Source organism: Zeus faber (assembly GCF_960531495.2).
Source record: "Zeus faber genome assembly, chromosome: 17".
NCBI lineage: Eukaryota > Metazoa > Chordata > Actinopteri > Zeiformes > Zeidae > Zeus > Zeus faber.
This window is the reverse complement of record NC_137204.1, coordinates 9,971,263-9,990,793: the sequence shown is the minus strand read 5'-3', so window position 1 is coordinate 9,990,793 and position 19,531 is coordinate 9,971,263. Positions and strand designations below refer to the sequence as shown.

The window sequence follows — 19,531 nt, the reverse complement described above, 5'->3', positions numbered from 1 at the left end:
GAACATAAAATGAGCCCGGTTCGAGGCTCAACTCGTACTGTTGCACTAAACCGCGCTGGTCTGGACCTACCACCAGAGGTCGACCCCCACCCTCCTCCACCCTCCCCTCCCGTCTCATTTGCAACATGGCGGATGCGTACGTTACGCAGAGCTACATCGGCTGAGGAGTTGTTTTTTGTTTTTGTTTTTTTTTTTTTGCTTTTGTTGTGTTTTATCAACACATATATTTATGAACGCATTTCAAGAGAAGGCCGAAGCCCCGACCCGGGAAGACAACGACGAATACACGCGACGGGTGATCCGGCACACGATCGAATCGGCGAGGACTTGATTCATTCGCGGACGGATCAGTTTTGAGAAGGCGCAGGAAACGGGAAGAGACGCCGAAACGAGTCCAACATGAACGGGGTAAGTTTGCTGGTTCGGCCGCGTGTTCACGTGTGTGGGTATGTCGGGGGGTGAAACCTCGGGTGAGGTTCGTGGGTGCACTTTGGCGACTTTGTGTGGACGGGCCGAGGAGGAGTTGCAGTTTAAATGCCCACATTTCGGAGACTTGGGACAGCGAGACGGGGGCGGCGGGGCAGGGTGTTATTGTTGTGAGTGGGACAGACCCAGCTGCGCTTATAATCATAGTAATTCTGGAGCATTGGCCGTGGGGTCTGTGTGGAAATACCCGAGGTGTGCCCTTCTCGAAGGGGTGATGATCGAGGAGGCCCGGTAAGGGACTGCGGGCGAGACTGGGCGTGGAGGTCTCCCCGACCCACCCGTCCAAAATGACACCGCTGTTTGGGAAAAGTTTGACTCGATTCGAAAATGAGCACCAGGGACCCCTTTAAATCGGATAAATGCCATTTGTAAACGGATCCTAGAATAGATATGGATACTTTATCCATCCCCGTAAGGAAATTGTAGCGTCAGAGCAACTCACATCAAAAAGGCAATAATAATAGTAATAGTAATAATAATAATAATACACTACATGTAAAATATTGTGTAGGTCGCCCTCGTGCCGCCATGGCGTGGACTCCACAAGACCTCTGAAGGTGTCCTGTGGTACCTGTCACCAACACGTTAGCAGCACATCATTTCAAGTCGATGATCAGTCGACTAATGGCTTGAACTGACGACCATTATTCGACTAGTAAAATCTTAAATCAGGGGCAGCCCTTGTAAATAATATAATCATTGTCGTCTGAGAACAGTCCGGAAACTTCCCGAATCCCCGCTCTGTAATTATGCGGGACTTTGGGAGCGGGCCGAGGGACTCTTGTCTGACCATGTCAGACCAGACGTCACAGAAAACCGCGAATTCTTTCTTTAATCGCTCTCCTTTTGCGGGGATGGGGGCCGCGCCAGGCTGAGAAGAGGGAGTTGGTGTTTGAGGCTGATCCGCTGCGTCAGCTCCGGGTGGTCTCATCCCCGGTGCGCGCTGCCCGGCCCGAGGGCGCCGCGGCCGGGGAGGGATCGGAGGAAGCCCCGGCGCACCTGGACCCCAACACTGGTCAGACTTCGTGTTTGATAACAACATGTGTAACATAACACAACCGATCGGCGCGACGACCCTCAATGGGATCCAGACGTTGAAACCCCTGGGGAAGTGCCCTTTAGTTCAACTAAACGTGTTTGTTTCTCTGCTGTAGAATTGACTTTTCATGTCGTGTCTTTGTAGGTAGAGGAAACGGACAAAAACAGCTGTATTGAAAATAAATCTCATAAATGTATCATTGTTATCGTGGAAGATTTTATTGTGGAAAAATGATCAAGATAGTTTTATCGCCCAGCCCTACTACTAACCACTGCATACTGGGAACACCCCACAAGTCCTGCCGTTTTGGAGACGCTCTGACACAGTCGTCTAGCCATCACAATTTGGCTGCTGTCAAAGTCGCTCAGAAGTTGCACTCCACGCCCATTTTTTGTAATCTTTGAAAATGGATTGTAGGAATTAACCCCCCCCCCCATCTGAATAAGTCCACTAACGGAATAAAAGGCGCCGCTGGAAAGACTAGCGCAAACGTTCAAAAGAGGAATTAACACCAACCGTCTGTGAAGAAACTGCAGATGAGGGAAATGTAAGTATTTAAAATGTTTTTCTCCTGTGTATTTCTTTCTAAAAAAACCTTTATGCAGTAGATGGACTGTAGGCTGCGGCGTGCTGCCATGCATTTCTCCAAACAAAAACCAATTTTTCAAGAGTCTTTTGTTGTAGATGTATTTATTTGATTTATTTTCCTTTTTTCCCCTAATAAATGACTCCTTGTAGATCTAATGTGATTTCTTGACTCAAATTTGTTCAGACTCACATTTTGGTGGACTCATTAGGTGAAATCAGTAAAAGTTTACATACTTTATACAAAGGCTCAGGAGTGGGCGTGGGCAGCAGCATTTTCATTTAAAGCCACACACGCACTGAAATTGCAGGTCAGGAACAGGAGGGTTATATATGCATGTAAGAATGGCTAACATGCAAAATCTGAGTGGTATTTTCAGCAACAAACTTCAAAGAAATGTTTTGGGGACCGCAGAGACCTATATTAACTTGTGGAAAATGAGCAGAACAGGTCCCCTTGAAAAGAAACAAAGTGTTTTATTTGTCAAGTATACAGTACAAACCAAAGTCATTCGGTATAATGAAATTATTGGGGCATGACAGGCAACAACTATGTAGTGGCCATTAAAAGATAAAATATCAAGGTGAATATAAGGAGGAATTTATTTTTTTAATAAAATAAGTCGAATATAACAGAAACACAATACAACAGAAAAACAATTAAAAGAACCTAAAGCTCTAAGCTGCTTTCAGCGGGCCCTCACGTTGCGTACATCGGGGATGCTGGGGAGATACCGGTTGACACAGCAATGCACTTTTGCGACCATCAAACACTGCCAAAGGAGTAAGATGTTATTAGGAGGAGTACATTAATGTATTAAAAATGACAATTTCTATTGCCAACAGTCACCACTATGGCGATAATTCAAAATTGGCACATAAATGTCTTCAGGCCGGGACTCTTATGTGCATTTTAAGTTTGAGGCAGCTTTGACAATGTACAGTCGAGTTGCAAACCGCTTCTTGTTTCGTGTGGAAATAAATATGGAAATTTGACAGCTCGCCACGGCGTTCGATGAAGACTCAAACTTTTAACAACTTTCATCCGTAAGCTCTTTGTATATACGATGACCAAGTTTGAGGTGGATCTGTTTAATCTGCTAGGAGTTTGTGAAAGTATGGCACCTGAAAATGGCCAGACATAGAAATTTGACGCCTCGCCACGCCCACATTGTTAGACGAAAAAAAACAACTTTTATCTTATTTTAATCCTCAAGGTATTTTATATAGGCTGTGCGAGTATGGGCTGGATCTGATGAACCCCCTAGGAGGAGGTTGCGAAAGTTTGCATAAAATACAAGAAAAACACACAAAATTCAAAATGGCCGACTTTGGTTGGGGGAGCTAATGAAAGCCAATGTGAAATATGTCCTAAACGATGAGAGCAATGTGCATACCAAATTTTGTGAATATCGGAGCAACTATATACACACACACACACACACACACACACACACACACACACACAAACACTGTGTTCCGCGCAGACAGGTTGGGGTAGTCGGGGAAATCCAAGGGTGGAGGCATCTGCCTCATCATCAACAGCAGCTGGTGTAACCCCAACAACATCAAGACTCTCTCCCGCTCCTGCTTGCCGAACCTGGACCTAGCTGACCATCCCATGCTGTCCATTCTTCCTCTCCCAGGAATTCAGCACGGTCATGTTCACAACCGTTTATATTCCATCGCAAGGGAACACCGCAATATCGGATCGGATCTATGTGATGTGTTGTGTGGACTTCAAAACAAACATCCGACGCGGCTGTGGTGGTGGCTGGGGACCTTTAACAGGTCGAACCTTAAAAAAAAGTTCTGCCTAATTTCCATCAACACATCCCGTGTGCCATAAGGGGAGAAAGAACTTGGGAGCACTGCTACACACTTTACAATAACGGATACAAGACCGTCTCGCTCCCTGCTTTTGGGAAACCGGACCATCTCGTTGCTTCCTGTTTACAAGCCTAGCATCGTACCCGGAACGGTATTGACGAGGGACGTAAAGCAGTGGTCGGACCAATCAGAGGCCGATCTTCAGGACGCTCTGAGTGATGTAGACTGGGACATGTTCCAATCAAGTTCCAGTGACGTCAGCGAGTTTACGGAAGTTGCTATGAGTTTCATAGCCATGTTAGCGGACAGCATCGTTCCCACAGTGAAAGTTAGGATATTTCCAAACCATAAACCGTGGGTCGATAAATCCATCCGCGGCACTCTGATTGCTCGCACGGCCGCTTACAACGACGGTCTTGTATCTGGCAACATGGACAATTACGCGTCCTATAAACTGCAGAGGGCGGTGAAGGATGCTAAACAGGCATACAGGGACACAGTGGATATACAGATGGGGCAACGAGACACCAGATGCTTGTGGCAGGGGCTGCGGACTATTACTGACTACAAGAGCAGCCCCTCCCCTGCCAGGAGCGTGGACGCCTCCCGAGCCAACGAACTGAACTTCTTTTGTGTACGGTTTGAGGCTGACAACAACAGCGCCTGCTCGCCGGCTAATTTGAGATACACTCCTGGGGATGAGCGATCACTCTCAGTGTCTGAGCATGGCATCAGGAGGGCTCTGATTGAGGGCTCTACAGTTCAGCTTTCGACACCAAAGTCCCCACCAGACTAGCTGTCAAGCTGCTGGAGCTAGGACTTAACACTCTGTTGTGTGCCTGGATCCTGGACTTCCTCACAGCCAGGCCCCAGGTGGTTAGGGTGGGGAGGCACTCGTCCAGCACCCTCATCCTGAACACAGGATCCCCCCAGGGCTGCGTCCTCAGCCCCCTACTGTACTCCCTGTACACACGACTGTGTGGCCAGGTCCAGCTCCAACAACATCAAGTTTGCTGATGACACTGTCATGGTGGGCCCGATCACCAGCTATAACAAGAAGGCCTACCGTGAGGAGGCTGCTGACCTGTCACTTTGGTGCCAGGACAACAAAAGGCAAAACTAAGGAGCTGATTGTGGACTTCAGCAGAGGATTACAACTGAGGACGCGCTGTTGATGATTAATGGGACTTCTGTCGACAGGGTGAGCAGCTTCAAGCACCTGGGTGTCCACACCACAGAGGACTTAACATGGACTAAACACTTAGACACTCTGGTGAGAAAGACGAAGCAGCGTCTTTACACCTCAGGCAGCTGAAGAAATTCAGTCTCGGTGAGGATCATCAGGTCCTTCTACTGAGGAGCAGTGGAGGGCATCCTGACAGGCAACACCACTGCCTGTTTTGGGAACTGTACTGCTCATGGCATGTGGGTCCTGCAGAGAGTGGTGCGTTCGCTGAACGTTCCCCCTCAGAGCGTGCTTTTAGCACAGGTGGCAACATTGTGCCCTAACATAAGAGCAGCTTTAAAGCCTGAGAGAGTTGACAGATTAGTCTTTCTTGCAAGAAACTTGTAGTGATGTTGCCAAGAATATATATAAAGATATTCAAAGAATTTACAGTAGCATAATCATCCTAAACATTTAGGTTTTTATTTCATTTAATCAGTGTTGGCATTTGATGTGATAGGAATCACAGCAGTTGTTTACATATATTTTTTTATTTTTTATTTTTTATTTTTCAGTGTTAACCGTAAAGCCATGTTGGTTCTGTTTGTCACCTGTTTGTTCCGATAATAAATAATTGTAAATTATAAACCATAATTAACCTTCTGTTTTATTTGGGGTTCTGTCCTAAGGATACTCTTAAAACTGTAAGTTGGGCATTATTATTATTATTAAATATATATCGTGATTTTGGCAGTTTCTCCTACCACGTGCCACCCAAGTCACGTGTTCAGGGACCTCCGGCACAGAGACACGGAAGACGGGGGTTCTAAACACCAGTTTATTCTAGAGAGTGCGCCAGCTGGAATAAGCCCAGGAGCAGATAGCATGTCTCATGACACGGCCTCCTATCCTGTGTGTGGGTGGGGATGTGGGTTTTACCTGTTGCTCGTTAGACCAACCAATGAGCAACAGGTATGCAACCACTCTGATCCTAGAGCCACACACGGTTTCACATTCTGACTTGGCATCACACGGAATATCGAAGGATTATCTTGACCTGCATGCATGCGTCAAAGTTGAGAGATACATCTCGTCTCGTCCACGAAAACAGAACATACAATTTGTCATAGTTTTTATTATCAAAATTTTTAGCTCGTGAATGTCTCGTCTGAGTCATGGAAAAAAGGTAGTTGAGGAACATTTTTCGTCATAGTTTTTCGTTAACAAAATGAACACTGCTTTTCAATGACCACGCTGGTTTATTTATGGGAGGGGCTTCACTCAAAACTCTGGAACAATAGCCAGTGAAACCAAAGATACTAATCAATTACCACACCCACACGACGCCCCTCAGACCCGAGACACACAAGAATAAAACATTGATTACAGACACTGGTGCATATGATCATTAAATTTAATGAAGATTAGCCATTGCTAACCCTGTTGAATTGATGCTGCAATTTGATTAACCGATGGCAGCCATTTTGTTTATTTGGACCAGATTTGTAGGAGGAGTTACGAAAGAAACATTTTGGACTAAATTTAAAATTGAGGAAAATCATGACGCAAATATCTACCAAGTTGGAATATGATAGCACAATGCATTGAGGAGTTATGGTAAATAAAATAGCCCCCCCCCCCGACATTTTTTGTGAAATTAATTGTGGCCAAACTATGGGATGCAGGAAATTTCAATTGAATAAATCGTATCCAGGGCAGTCCAGACATGCTGTGGTCCAACTTTGATAAACATTGGGGCTCAGCATTCTGAGTTTTTTTTCTAGATGACATATAACCAGGGCTTAATTTGTGCCGGATCCTGCCGGAACATGATCTGGGACCTCCGATCTCTAAACGGGCTACTGGGCAGTAGTTCAGGAGGTAGAGTGGGTCGTCTAGTAGGTCTAGTAGGTTGCCAGTTCAATCCCCAGCTCCTCCTGATAGCACGCTGTAGTGTCCTTGAGCAAGACACTTAACCCCTAACTGCTCCTGATGGCTGTATGAATATCTGTGTATGAATAATTGCAAGTTGCTTTGGACAAAGGCGTCTGCTTAATGATGAATGTAATGTAGACAACAGAAGAAGAGCATTCAATGACATAAGTCACTGAATCATCATCATCATCATCATCATCATCATCTATCAGCAGATCTGCCTGCCACACATGCAAATGGCATTTCCAGGGCCCTCCGACACAAAGACACAAGGCAGAGATGTTGCAAACACACCGGTTTATTGTCCAGAGTCTCAAGATGTAACAAGCCAGCAGCAGATGAAACATTGTCGTGTGTGTGTGTGTGTGGGCATGGTGATGGTGATGGTTTACCTGTTGCTTGTTGATTGCTCTGACGAGCAACAGGCGTACAGACACCCTGATCCCAGGCCCAATTACCTGGAGGCAGGACAGGTGTGGCTGCTTAAACCACACCACACCCACACCCCAAACAGTAAACAGGATGTTGGCAACGACTGCTTCCACTTTGTGTTTGTATGTAGAGTTAGGAAACTAGTGCTTACTATTTCTATTTAACCCATTTTCCTGTAACTACCACTTTTGTTAATGTTTGTTAATAGGGATGGGAGTCAACAACCATTACTCTTAGATATTAGTGGTAATGGTCTTATGGGCCTATTTTTAACACTAGTGTGTAAACAGTTTTTCACTTTTGTTTTCACAGGACATTTTATGTAACAGCCATTCCATTACCCTTTTGAGCTGCAACTCAGAGAAGGAAGATGAAGGTAAGTCTTTCTTTATTGCTGTATGTATGTATGTATGTATGTATGTTTGTATGCATGTATCTATGCATGTATCTATGCATGTATGTATGCATGTATGCATGCATGTATGTATGTATGTATGTATGCATGTATGTATGCATGTATGCATGTATGTACCGTAGGGCTGGGCCGGTCATGAAATTTTTACTGCTAACCGATCATCACCCAATAATCGAATCGATCGGCATTATCGTCTCGTCTGGGGGGGGTGGGGGCTTTGTTTTATTTAAGTATGTTTTTATGTTTTTGTGAACAATATTAATTGTCGACTTCGGATAAAATAGAATAATATAAACCCAAATAATAGCCACATTTAAGCAGGTGCCACTGTGTTTAAGTAAGTGGGAGAAGGAAGACAATAACTCCTTAGTCTACTGCAAAAGGGGGATTAAAAACAATGCTATTTGAAATGCAAGGTAAACTCCAAAGACAACGCCCTTCATAGCCAGCGCGATTGTTGCAGGGAGAGGAAGTATTGTCGGCTTTGTTTTAGAGGGATCGTGTGGTGTTTAAGCACACATAAAATGTTTTGCTTGTGTCGATGACCGTCGATAACCAACAATTGTCCGATTATTAAATAAATGGCCCAGCCCTGGTATATAGTATATATACTGTACTGTATGTATGTATGTACTGTATTTCCTAAAATATAAACCGGCACTCAAATATGAACTGGGTCTATTATTAATTCTGGGGCGTGAACAAAAAGAAGCCTGCCTCAAATATAGACCGGGGGAAAAACTTATCGGAGCTGCGGCGCTGTTCCGGTGCAGAGCTCTGCTCCCACACAAATCAGATATAAAAAAAATTGTGTTTTTATTTAATTATATTTTGTTTGTTTCATTTTCTCCATTTCCTACTTCTGCATAGCAGATCACTTCTTGGGGCAAATGCGCCTTTCTGAGCGCTCTCACTCTCCAGCGCTACAAGCAGGAAGTGGTGCGTTCATGGTGAACTCGGAAAACTATAGTTCCCCCCCGTCGGCTACCACCACAAGTGCAACTTTTAGGGTAGCGACTAGCTTTCTCTTTTTTCACCATACATGTGTTTGCATGGCATGGCGTGGCACCCAGACGGAAGTTTAATTTCAAATTCATACTAAAATATGCTCAAATATGGTTATTAAACAGAGGGAATTAGATATAAAAGCCTGCCTCTAATATAAGCCAGCTTCCAATAAAGGCCTGCTATCCTCTGAAGTTGAGGTAAATAAAGATCCTGGTCACTATTTGAGGAAATACAGTGTGTGTGTGTGTGTGTGTGTGTGTGTGTGTGTGTGTGTGTGTGTGTGTGTGTGTGTGTGTGTGTGTGTGTGTGTGTGTGTGTGTGTGTGTGTGTGTGTGTGTGTGTGTGTGTGTGTGTGTGTGGAAAGTGTTGTCTCCAATATGTGTGTTTAGCTGTTTGTTTGTCTAGAAAGCTGTTTATAAACTAGCACATAAGCCAGGATTGAAACGCATGGTTCCATGAGACTAAAGTTATATTACCTAGCCAGTATTGGATAAATACAACTTTTAAGACCACCGGCTCATCATCCTCTTTTCATTTTCATTGTATGCTCGCTCGGCTCCTTCCCACCCAGAAAGGAGACCAAATTCCACGGGTTTTAAAAAGCACGACCCCTCGGCGGGGAAGGAGGGGAGCTGCAGTAAGCGTGCGTCGTGCTGGTCGGATGAGATGCTCCGCTGCTCCCCGCCAGAGCTCTCTCTGCCACTCGGCAACAACAGCAGCATGGCCCACACTCCCCTCCACCACCATGGCAACAACAACAAGAGCACTGCTCACCTGGCCCACCAGAGGAGAGGTGTCCGGCATAAGGTGCGCGGGAAGAAGACCACGCTCAGAATGTAAGTCACAATACTTTGGATGAATCATTACGTGACTTTATATCATTTTTACTTGGCAATAATTGATACCCTGTATCCAATAACTTATCCTGTGCATATAATTGTATTTGTATATTCTGTATATATTTTAATATATTTGACTATTTCTGTTTAGTATTTTTGAATATTTAAAAAAATATATATATATTTTTTTCCTACTGTAAAGCTTTTTTATTTTTTTCTGTAGAAGCGCACCAATCATCACCATGACATATTCCTCCTACATGTAAGTGCACCTGGCAGAATAAACGCATTCTGATTCTAATTATTCTTTTTTCTTTTGTCATTTGTTTTTCCGTTTATGACAGAACACATGGCAAAAACTCCCAAAACCGAATCATAACGGACTACTTTCCCATGCGGAGAAGTTTAAGGAAAAGCAAAGCGGAACTCAAGGTTGGTTGGGTCAGCTAGAAACGCATATTGGTTTTGTGTTTGTTGTTTTTTTTGTTTTGTTTTTTTCTTTTCCTTATATTTCTTGTGTTTTACTACTGTGCCATTTTGTTGCCAGTGTGAACAAAAGAAGCACATTGATGATCTCATCACCAATGGCATAGAGGAAGGGATGGAGGTAAGTGATGTTTTCTGCTTGGATTTCTGCCTTGTGCTGGCCAATATAAAGTTGTAAACCAGTGGTATTCAAGCTATGGGGCACTTCCCCCTAGTGGGGCTCAGAGGAATTGCAAGGGGGTGCGAGAGAATATAATTTAAAATAATATACAGTATTTAAAGTTTCTAAATCTAATAGGATAATAGTTTATTTAAATAAATACTTTTGGGTTTTTTTAAACATTGGGGGAAGGTGCACTGGGAATATTGCCAGATTAGGTGGGACAGCTGGGGGGGGGGGGGGGGGGGGGTTCTTACTTTCATTAGTTCATTGAAAAGAATACAATTCATATTTAAATTTTTTTTTTTTTCATTAGATGTTTGAATACCACTGCTGAGCACAATTTCCCCAAATCCAAAATGTTAAATTTCTAACTATTAACCACATTGCCAATTCTTCACTTGTCCTATATAAAAACCTATATGCGTGCATGCCTTTCTCAAGACAACCAATTAAAATTGTGTTTTTATTGTAGATGTATTTATTTTATTTTCGAACTTGTCCGCGTCTCCCACACGAGATGGAGAATGGAGAACGGCGACGAAAGTCTGAACTAACTTTTAAATTAGGCCTTGTAGATCTAATGTAAGTGAAGACTCTTGATAAGGTGAACTGAGTGGAAGTTAAGGCGTAAATATAATGAAACGAGGAAACCATGCTCAAACCCCATTGGCTCACAGAACTTGGGGCCCTGGGAGGGTGGCTCCTCACACAAAAAGCAGCCCGTTTTGGAACAAGAAAGTTATGTTGAATGCCATTCTAACGCATGTTAGAATAATCTGAGTGGTATTTTCAGCAAGGACATGTTTTTGGGACCTCAGACCTATATTAACTTGTGTAAAAGGGAGCATAATAGGTTCTCTTTAACAGAACAGCTGTGTTCTGTGCTGTGTTCCATCTTCAGGTGCAGCATATCGAAGGCAAAGGGAGGGGTGTGTTCGCCACGCGGTGTTTCTGCAAGGGTGAGTACGTGGTGGAGTACCACGGGGACCTCCTGCAGATCACTGACGCCAAGAAGAGGGAGGTGGAGTATGCTCAGAACCCCACCACCGGCTGCTACATGTACTACTTTCAGTACCGCTGCAAAACATACTGGTACGATAAACTACTTCTTCTGCATATTTTACATTTTTTTTCCATATATTGCCATTTAAATATTTTTTTTTTTGTTGTATTGCTTTATCTATCGATCACTCTTATTTATAATATTGCGTGATGATTAATGAGTCACCAGCAATGTTTGCTCAAATTTTTCAACTGTCTGAGTGAACACAAACCCCCTGAGAATTACTCTGCTATGTGCATGCCACGGCCACCACCTGTCCAACCCCTAAGATCATGACAAATGACATGTCAGTCAAGTACAGTAATAATTGCAGTTAGATAACGTCTAATAAAATGTACTATATCTAGGCCAGTTACAGTGAAAAAGAAACAAAATTGTTTTTGCTTGTCCATTACATGTCCATTGAGCTACAGTATACTATGTAGTTCTTGCAGATGTTAGAAGAAGACCTCCTGGGTTTTAGGTGATGGTCTTGCTCTGGAAAAACATCAATAGGAAGAAATGAGACACATCCGCTGTGGGAGTCTCTGTCCACAGGTAGGGGTTTAGGGAGGGAGACTTTCGAGTCTTTTTTGCCGTGGTTTGCCAACATGGCGAGAGTTTTTATTATAAGCTTGAACAAAAAGGCACGCTGGCCACAAGTATCAATAATAATAATAATAATGGCGGTGATGATTATGATCATTTTGGGCGCAGGAGGAATGAATGGTGCGGCAATGCCCTCTGCAGGTCAGACAAACATTAATAAAGCTCCCTGCCCCGAGTCGCATGCTGATTTGGCCAAGTCGAGGCAGCTTGGCGGCTGCAGGATAAGGAGGCATTCTGCAGTCTACAGCCACGGCTTGACCACGCCCCTTGGTCCGCCACATACCCCCACCGCCTGACTTAGGCTGGGAAGCCGTCCAGTCTACTCTCTGACTACTGGACCGGATCTGGAGCACCCTTTTGCGTTAAGTCGGACGAGGGGCTGGTTAGCTCCGAAAAGCCGGGTACAAAACTTGAATAGTAGCCGGCCAGCCCCAAGAACTGCCTCAACTCCACGGTCTTGTGTCTCGGCGTGCGACCACAGCAGTTTTATCAAGCTGGGGTCAGACCAGGCCTTTACCCAAGTGGTACCCCGGGTACCGTACCTCCCTCTGTCCCACAGCACACTTCTTTGGGTTGGCGGTGAGCCCCGCCTGTCTCACTGACTCAAGCACTGCGCCCACATGCTGCATATGCCGCTCCCAGGTGTCGCTGTGAATGATTACGTCGTCTAGGTAGGCGGCGGCGTATGCTACATGCAGACTCAGAACGCGGCCCATGAGTCGCTGAAAGGTGGCTGGGGCACCAAACAACCCGAAACAGAAGTGTGCAAAAGTGGTACAAGCCAAACGGAGTGGAGAGCGCCGATCTTTCCTTGGACTCCTGAGACAAGGGAATCTTGCAGTAGCCCTTTGTTGAATCCAGTGTCGTCAAAAAAGAGCCGTAACTAACTGGTTGAGGCAGTTCTTCGACCCCAGGGCATCAGGTAGGTGTCAAACTTTGACACCGCGTTGGCCCTTCGGTTGTCTACGCAGAACCGGACCGACCCGTCGGGCTTACCCACCAGCACGATGGGACTAGTCACTCATCGATTTCTCTATCAGGGCCATGTCCAGCATGGCCTCTAATTCCGCCTGCACGATCTTGTGTTTATGTTCGGGCAGGCAATATGGCCGAGAGCGCACCTTCACCACCGGGGGTCGTCTCCACATGGTGGTGTATGAGGGACGTGAGGTCTGGCAGGGAGGAGAAAACATCAGAGAAGCAACGCTGAAGTGCATCCACGTCAGCCCTCTGGGACAGAGAGAGATGGTCACTTAACATGGCGGTATGATCGGCTGCTTTTTGAACCTCGGGCCACAACTCATCACGCTCAATGACTGGTGTGACCAGATCCATGGACGCCCCCTCCCTCCATTCTTTTAAGAAGTTAAGGTGATAAATCTGTGTCACCCCCTGCCTGTCAGACCGTTCCACCTCGCCAACCTGCTGTGTGACCACACAATGCCCTTGCCACGTCACAAGAGATTTAGAGCTGGACATAGGGAGCAACACTAACACTTTGTCTCCCGGTGCGAATTATCTGAGCCCGGCATCCCTGTCATATAAGAGGCACTGACGTTCCTGAGCCCGGGGCAAATTCTTCCGTGATAACGGCCGAATCAGCGCATGTAACTTTGCTCTCGGGTCCACAACATACTGTATTTCGTTTTATCTGGTGCGAGGGCCTTCCTCTAAGTTTTCTTTAATTAGGTCGAGCACCCCACCGGGTCCCGTGCCAAAGATGAGTTCAAAGGGAAAAAATCCCATGGATGCATGGGGAACCTCCCGCACCGCAAACAACAGGGAGTCCAACCACTTGTCCCAATTACGGCAATCATCGTGAACGAACTTCGGAATCACGTTTTTCAGCGTTTTATTAGAGCGCTCCACCAGGTCATCGGTCTGGGGATGGTAATTGCTGGTCCAAATTGAGCGGACGCCCAGAAACTCGTAAAGTTCCTGAAGTGTACATGACATAAAGGTACTGCCCTGGTCGGTCAGGATTTCCTTCGGAATCTCGACTCGGGAGATGACCTGAAACAGCGCCTGCACTACTTTTGGCCGTAATACTGTACAATGGCACCGCCTCGGGGTATTTGGTTGCATAATCCACTAGGACTAAAACAAAACGATACCCAAGGGCACTGCGGTCTAATGGCACTGCGGTCTAACAGCCCTGCGTTCTAACGGCCCGATAATGAGGCCGCACCACCCGCCAAGAACCCCTGTGCATCACCGCAACGCAACACTCACATTGCCCTACCGACTGTGAATGCACTCTCCAAGCCTCTCTCATCAACGCGTCAAACCCTGGCCAATCCGTGCCCAAAATCAGGGAGTGCGAATAGGCTAGGCTTTTTCCCCTTGTAACGAATTTTGAGCCGGACCATTGGATACGCGTGAACATTCCCATGCATACAACGAACCTCAACCTGTGATGCCTCCACCAAAGCCCTGGGTCAAACCAGGCATTGCTGGACGCGTGTGCGAACAGCTCGAGTCCGGCAAAGCCTAATGACTACCCTCTTGTAGCCTTACCGGTACTTGGTCCGGCGGGCTGGTAACCCGGACCACCTGGCCGAGTTCCATCCGGGGGCCGCCCACAGTGCCCGCACCCCTGCCCAGACGTCTGTGCAGCTCCCTGATTTCCCGCGGCAGCACCGCACTGGGAGCTGACGCGGGACAGGGTGGGGACAGCACAGGAAGGGGAGACAGCATCCCGCGGCTCCACAGGACCCAGCCGGTAGACATCTGCCCTCCCCCGGGCCGGCCTGTGGGAATGAAAAGGCGCATCTCCCGGCGCCCGTGGGTGCAGCGGAGCCCAAGCGATGCCGCGTGGGTCCTGGGGTCGGACGCAGCACCCCCACTCCTCCGGGTATCGGGACGGGCTGGGGACCTGCCGAATCCTGCCTGGATCCTGGGCTCAGACGTGGGTCTGATCCTCTGCCCGGCTCCTGGTTGGCGGCGGTGGACCAGTGGTCGGTTGCAGCGTGCTCCTGGTTTAGGGAGGGAGATGGAGTCTTTCTGGCGAGAGTTTATATTATAAGCTTGAACAAAAAGGCTTGCTGGCCACAAGTATCATTAAAAAATAATAATAATAATGATAGTGGTTTCGGGTGCAGGAGGAATGGTGTACCGCTTTGGCTCCTGGTCGGCTAATGAGCCTGTGCGCCGATACCCTCTGCAAGACAGACAAACATTAAGAAAGCTCCCTGGCTTGCAATGACATTTCACTGCATATATGTATGAATTTATGTATATGTGACAAATAAACCTCTTGAATCTCTTGTCCCGAGTCGGACCAATCAGCGCCACGCAATTCAGCCAAGTCGAAGCAGCTCGGCGACCGCGGGTAAGGGAGCCTTGCTGCCATCTGCAGCCGCGGCTTGACCACACCTCTTGGTCCGCCACATCCACCTTTCAGAGATCAGGTTTTGTTCAGGTCAAAACATCATCATATGAGTAAATTGTTTAGGCGCAGTGAAGTTACCTTAAATCTTCATTGTGGATCTAGTCCATTCATGCGGCACTAGGTAAACTCAGCAGGAAGGGCTCCTCTGACCTCTGCGAGGGTTTACACTGTAAGTGGTCTTGTTCAGGAAACTGAGTAGAATAGACATTGATCTTCAAACATCAGATTTTGCTCGGTTCAAAACACAAACATGATGCAGTGTCCTTTTCACTTCTCCAGTGGTTGTACACTTTGTACAGTTTGGCCCCATCTGCTTCTTGCCTTGACTCGATTGATTCGCATTAACTGGTCCTATTGTGTCACTTCAAGACTATTTCTGGATGTTGTTTTGATACAATTTCATCAAACTAAAGCCTCTTTCACAATCGGCACCGGATGCTTGAAATGTACCGCAGATGTTCACAAGTTGTAAGACCTCCCCACATTCCTGAGAATGTGCTGATTGATCCTTGTTTAAGTTTTTGTTTCGCTATGTACTTTAATTCAGCATATTCACTGTTAATGGCCTCCATAGATTGTGTGAGAATGGCCTCGTACTTCTTTGCCAGTGTAGCGATGTCTGTTGATCCATACTCAAAACTGATGTCCCAACTCAATGACTCAATGTCAAATGCAGACCACGCATTTAATTCATCCTCTGGAAAATCAGCGTCCAAGAGATCACAAAGCTTACGAATAAACAGAGAGAGTAATATCTCTGGTATTTGCCTCATCAGCTGTTAAGGCCCTCATCTCTGACACAGTCACTACACTGAGCATCCTCCGCATCACATTTCACTGCATATATGTATGACCGTATGTATATGTGATGTGATGTGTATATGTGATAAATATACCTCTTGAATCTTGAATCCTTCAAGTATTGGCAATGCAGGTCCTCGATCTCGGGTCTTGCAAAGCAGCACCCTTTCATCACAGTCAGGTTGCGTCTTTGAAGAGAAAGGCAGTGTTGGGCCAGCTCGCCCAACACATCTCCAAGAGCAGTGAGAGTAACCTTGTACTTTGGACCACTTTTTTTTGTAGCAGTATTTTGCCATCGGCTCTCCGTTATCAGTGGGTTTTTTTTCCTGCAGTATTGTAGAACAGTGTAGTTTCTCACAACAGCTTTCACAGCTTGGTGGTGCGACAGCCATCGCACTTCGCTCAAAGGCCTGAACGACAGTGAATCCCCATTTAGAACCCTTGCTAAGTTCCTCGAATTTGCCCTTTTTTTTGTGACGACCGGGAGAAACTGAAATACACAGTTCTGAGAAGAATTTCCACTTCTCGCAAGGCACATCTTTCCAAGCATCATCAATTCCCAAGTCCTCCTGTGGGCCACGCAGCGTTATGTGGTATTTGCCATCTCAAAGCTGCAACAACATTGCGCTTTCCTCGCATTACTGAGGCACCATCGGAGGTCAGCATCACCATTCTCTGCAGTCTAGTCCATGGTTGGAGTACAACTGAGCGATGGCCTCTACAGCATCGTGAGCAGTGCATGCTGTTAACTGAATGATGCTGCCGAAGAGTTTTGTAACTGACATTGTTTTCCTCCCTGTATTTTATGTATAGCACTAGCATTTTGTGCAGTTATCTGCGCTCTCATCTACTATCAGGGTATGCCGAGGGGCATTTCCAACATTCCTCCTCATCTCGTTCTGTACAATATCATTGAGTTCACAAATTCAAATGTATAATTTTGGCTTTGCCCGTTTTCTGGTATACTCACATACTTTGCCATATGATCATGGATTTGTTGAACAGACAGCACTGATGCATTCACTTTGATGGCGAGTAGAATATTGTAGATGAGAACTTAAACTTGCTTGGAGTCTGATTTTTATTAAAAAAATTTTTTGTGTGTGACGGTCCGTTCCTCTTCTCTCGATCCTCTGCGCTCTCCTGCAATAATGTCCCCGATTCCCCTTGCGTCTTCAGACAATTCCAACAGCTGGTTATTTTATTGACAGTTAAACTCATGTGTTTCACCATATTCACCTCATGTCATTTTTTTGCGTTGAAGATATTTGCATCGGTTGATACCACTTCAGTATCACCTTGAGACATCTCTAACTACTTTCAGAGCATTAAAGTTTGATTTGAACCATTTGATTTCTATTTCAACTGCTGAGTTACTACAGGAGAATATTTGGAGTCACGGGAGGGGATTTAGAAGAAAAATAATGCATAAACAATAATAATATCCAAACTTATAGAAAGGACACATTCCAGCTCAGGTTCCTTATCCGAATGATTTTTGATTTTTTTCCCCTCCCCGTAGTGTCGACGCCACGAAAGAGACGGGGCGTAAGGGCAGGTTGCTCAATCACAGCAAAAACGGAAACTGCCAAACCAAGCTCCACGAAATCGCCGGCACACCCCACCTCATCCTGGTGGCGTCCCAAGACATTGACGAGGGCGAGGAGCTGCTCTACGACTACGGTGACCGCAGCAAAGCCTCCATCGCCGCTCACCCGTGGCTCAAATATTGATCCAGAGGAGGGGTGAGAAACAAACCAACGTTGGTATTGTTCTGCATTGGCTCCCATCAAAAACACGCCTAAGTACCATGGTACATGATGTACCTTTTACTTTTTTTTTTTTTTTTTCGTTTAAAGGCATACAGCGCAAGACGTTGTCCCATTTCAGCTATATATGAAGTAATTTTAAGTCGATGTTTGTGACACAAAACTATCCTCTTTAGAACGTAGTAGCAGACGCGGCTGTAAAACGGGAGTGAACACCGCGTAGTTGGTGCCATGTTGTTAGGAAGGAGAGTTGTATAAATAAAGCTAAAATAAAACAAGGAGCAATCAAATCGACTCCCAAGCATTAAGCGTTAATTTAACAGTCAAATATGTAATAAATAAGGTAATATATTCCTTCTGTAAGATGAAAGTTTTTACAGCAAGTCAAGGGTCAGGGTCCAGTCAGCATGTGTGGCTAAGACTAAATCGCATCGTCGGACCTCTGCATCGGTTTTGAAGGACTGAGATTAGAGATTGACCGGTCTGGAGTGAGGGGCATTTCCTCCTCAACAGTGGACTGACTGGTTTTGATCAACAGCCATTGCGAACACCCCACCGATATATCAATTTGCACAACGACAAACCGAGACATCACCGATCGGCCCAGAGGTGGAAAATCCGGGTTTCGGAAAGTAAGAAAAACTCCACTCTGGGATTTTGGAGTCGTCCGTGCGGATCTACTGATTAACGTTGGCCCAGAGTTTGGATGGAGCGATCCGTGCAGGGCTGGAGCAAAAACACGGCGGCACTTCTACCCATGAACCTGGACTTTCCAGCCTCTGCCAAACTCCTTTAATCTGTAAGAATACTCGGAGGGTCTCGTATGTGTGTACGAGGGAATGGATGTGGGATTGACTTGAATACATTATTTTGGGTTTTTTTTCATTAAAGGTTTTCCATTTTTAAAGATGTGGTACGCCCGCTTTGTAAGATATCATCCGTCCGTTGGTTTTCCACGTCGGTATGGCACCGGATCGCGTTTATTTTTTACATTTTTCTATTCCTGTTTGAACGAATGCATTCACAGCATGCCGATGGTAGTTATCGTTTAGCCCTTTCCTTGATACGGTTTCTCTTTATGGGTTATTATCTAAGCAATATTTACTATAAATTACCAGAGAACTCTTGGTACACACCTTTAATGTACATACATTTAAAAATGATATAATCGCGAGCTGGTAAAAAAAAAAAAAGAACTCCTGGAATGTGGTTCCAGACACTGAATTGTGACCTATTGTTTTTGTATAGCTGTTTTTACAATTTTAATCTATATGTCGATAAATCCTGTCAGAACATTCACAACCAAATGCTCCATGTGAAAATATTTAGCGCATGAACTGCCAGCAGGTCATTTTTCCTTTTATTTTTTTGTTTTAATTTTTCAAATGTATTTTTATCCCAGTACACATTTACCCTGACTGCCTTTTGTGATAAATTATAAACTGAAAGTGAATGAATTGTTGTTGTTGTTATTATTATTATTATTATTATCATCATCATTATTATAGAGCAGTGTTTGGCCTGGATCTGGTTCAT

General features: G+C 45.4%; 1 protein-coding gene across 1 annotated transcript; it reads left to right on the top strand.

Annotated features, from left to right (window-relative positions):
* Positions 1-185: 185 nt before the first annotated feature.
* On the top strand, positions 186-19,448 carry kmt5aa (lysine methyltransferase 5Aa). The gene is made up of 7 exons (XM_080018247.1): positions 186-408; positions 7,785-7,848; positions 9,467-9,731; positions 10,079-10,166; positions 10,282-10,341; positions 11,285-11,475; positions 17,749-19,448. Exons 1-7 carry the CDS (start codon positions 400-402, stop codon positions 17,957-17,959), a joined length of 888 nt encoding a protein of 295 aa, XP_079874373.1. The 5' UTR covers positions 186-399; the 3' UTR covers positions 17,960-19,448.
* The last annotated feature ends 83 nt before the right edge of the window (positions 19,449-19,531 follow it).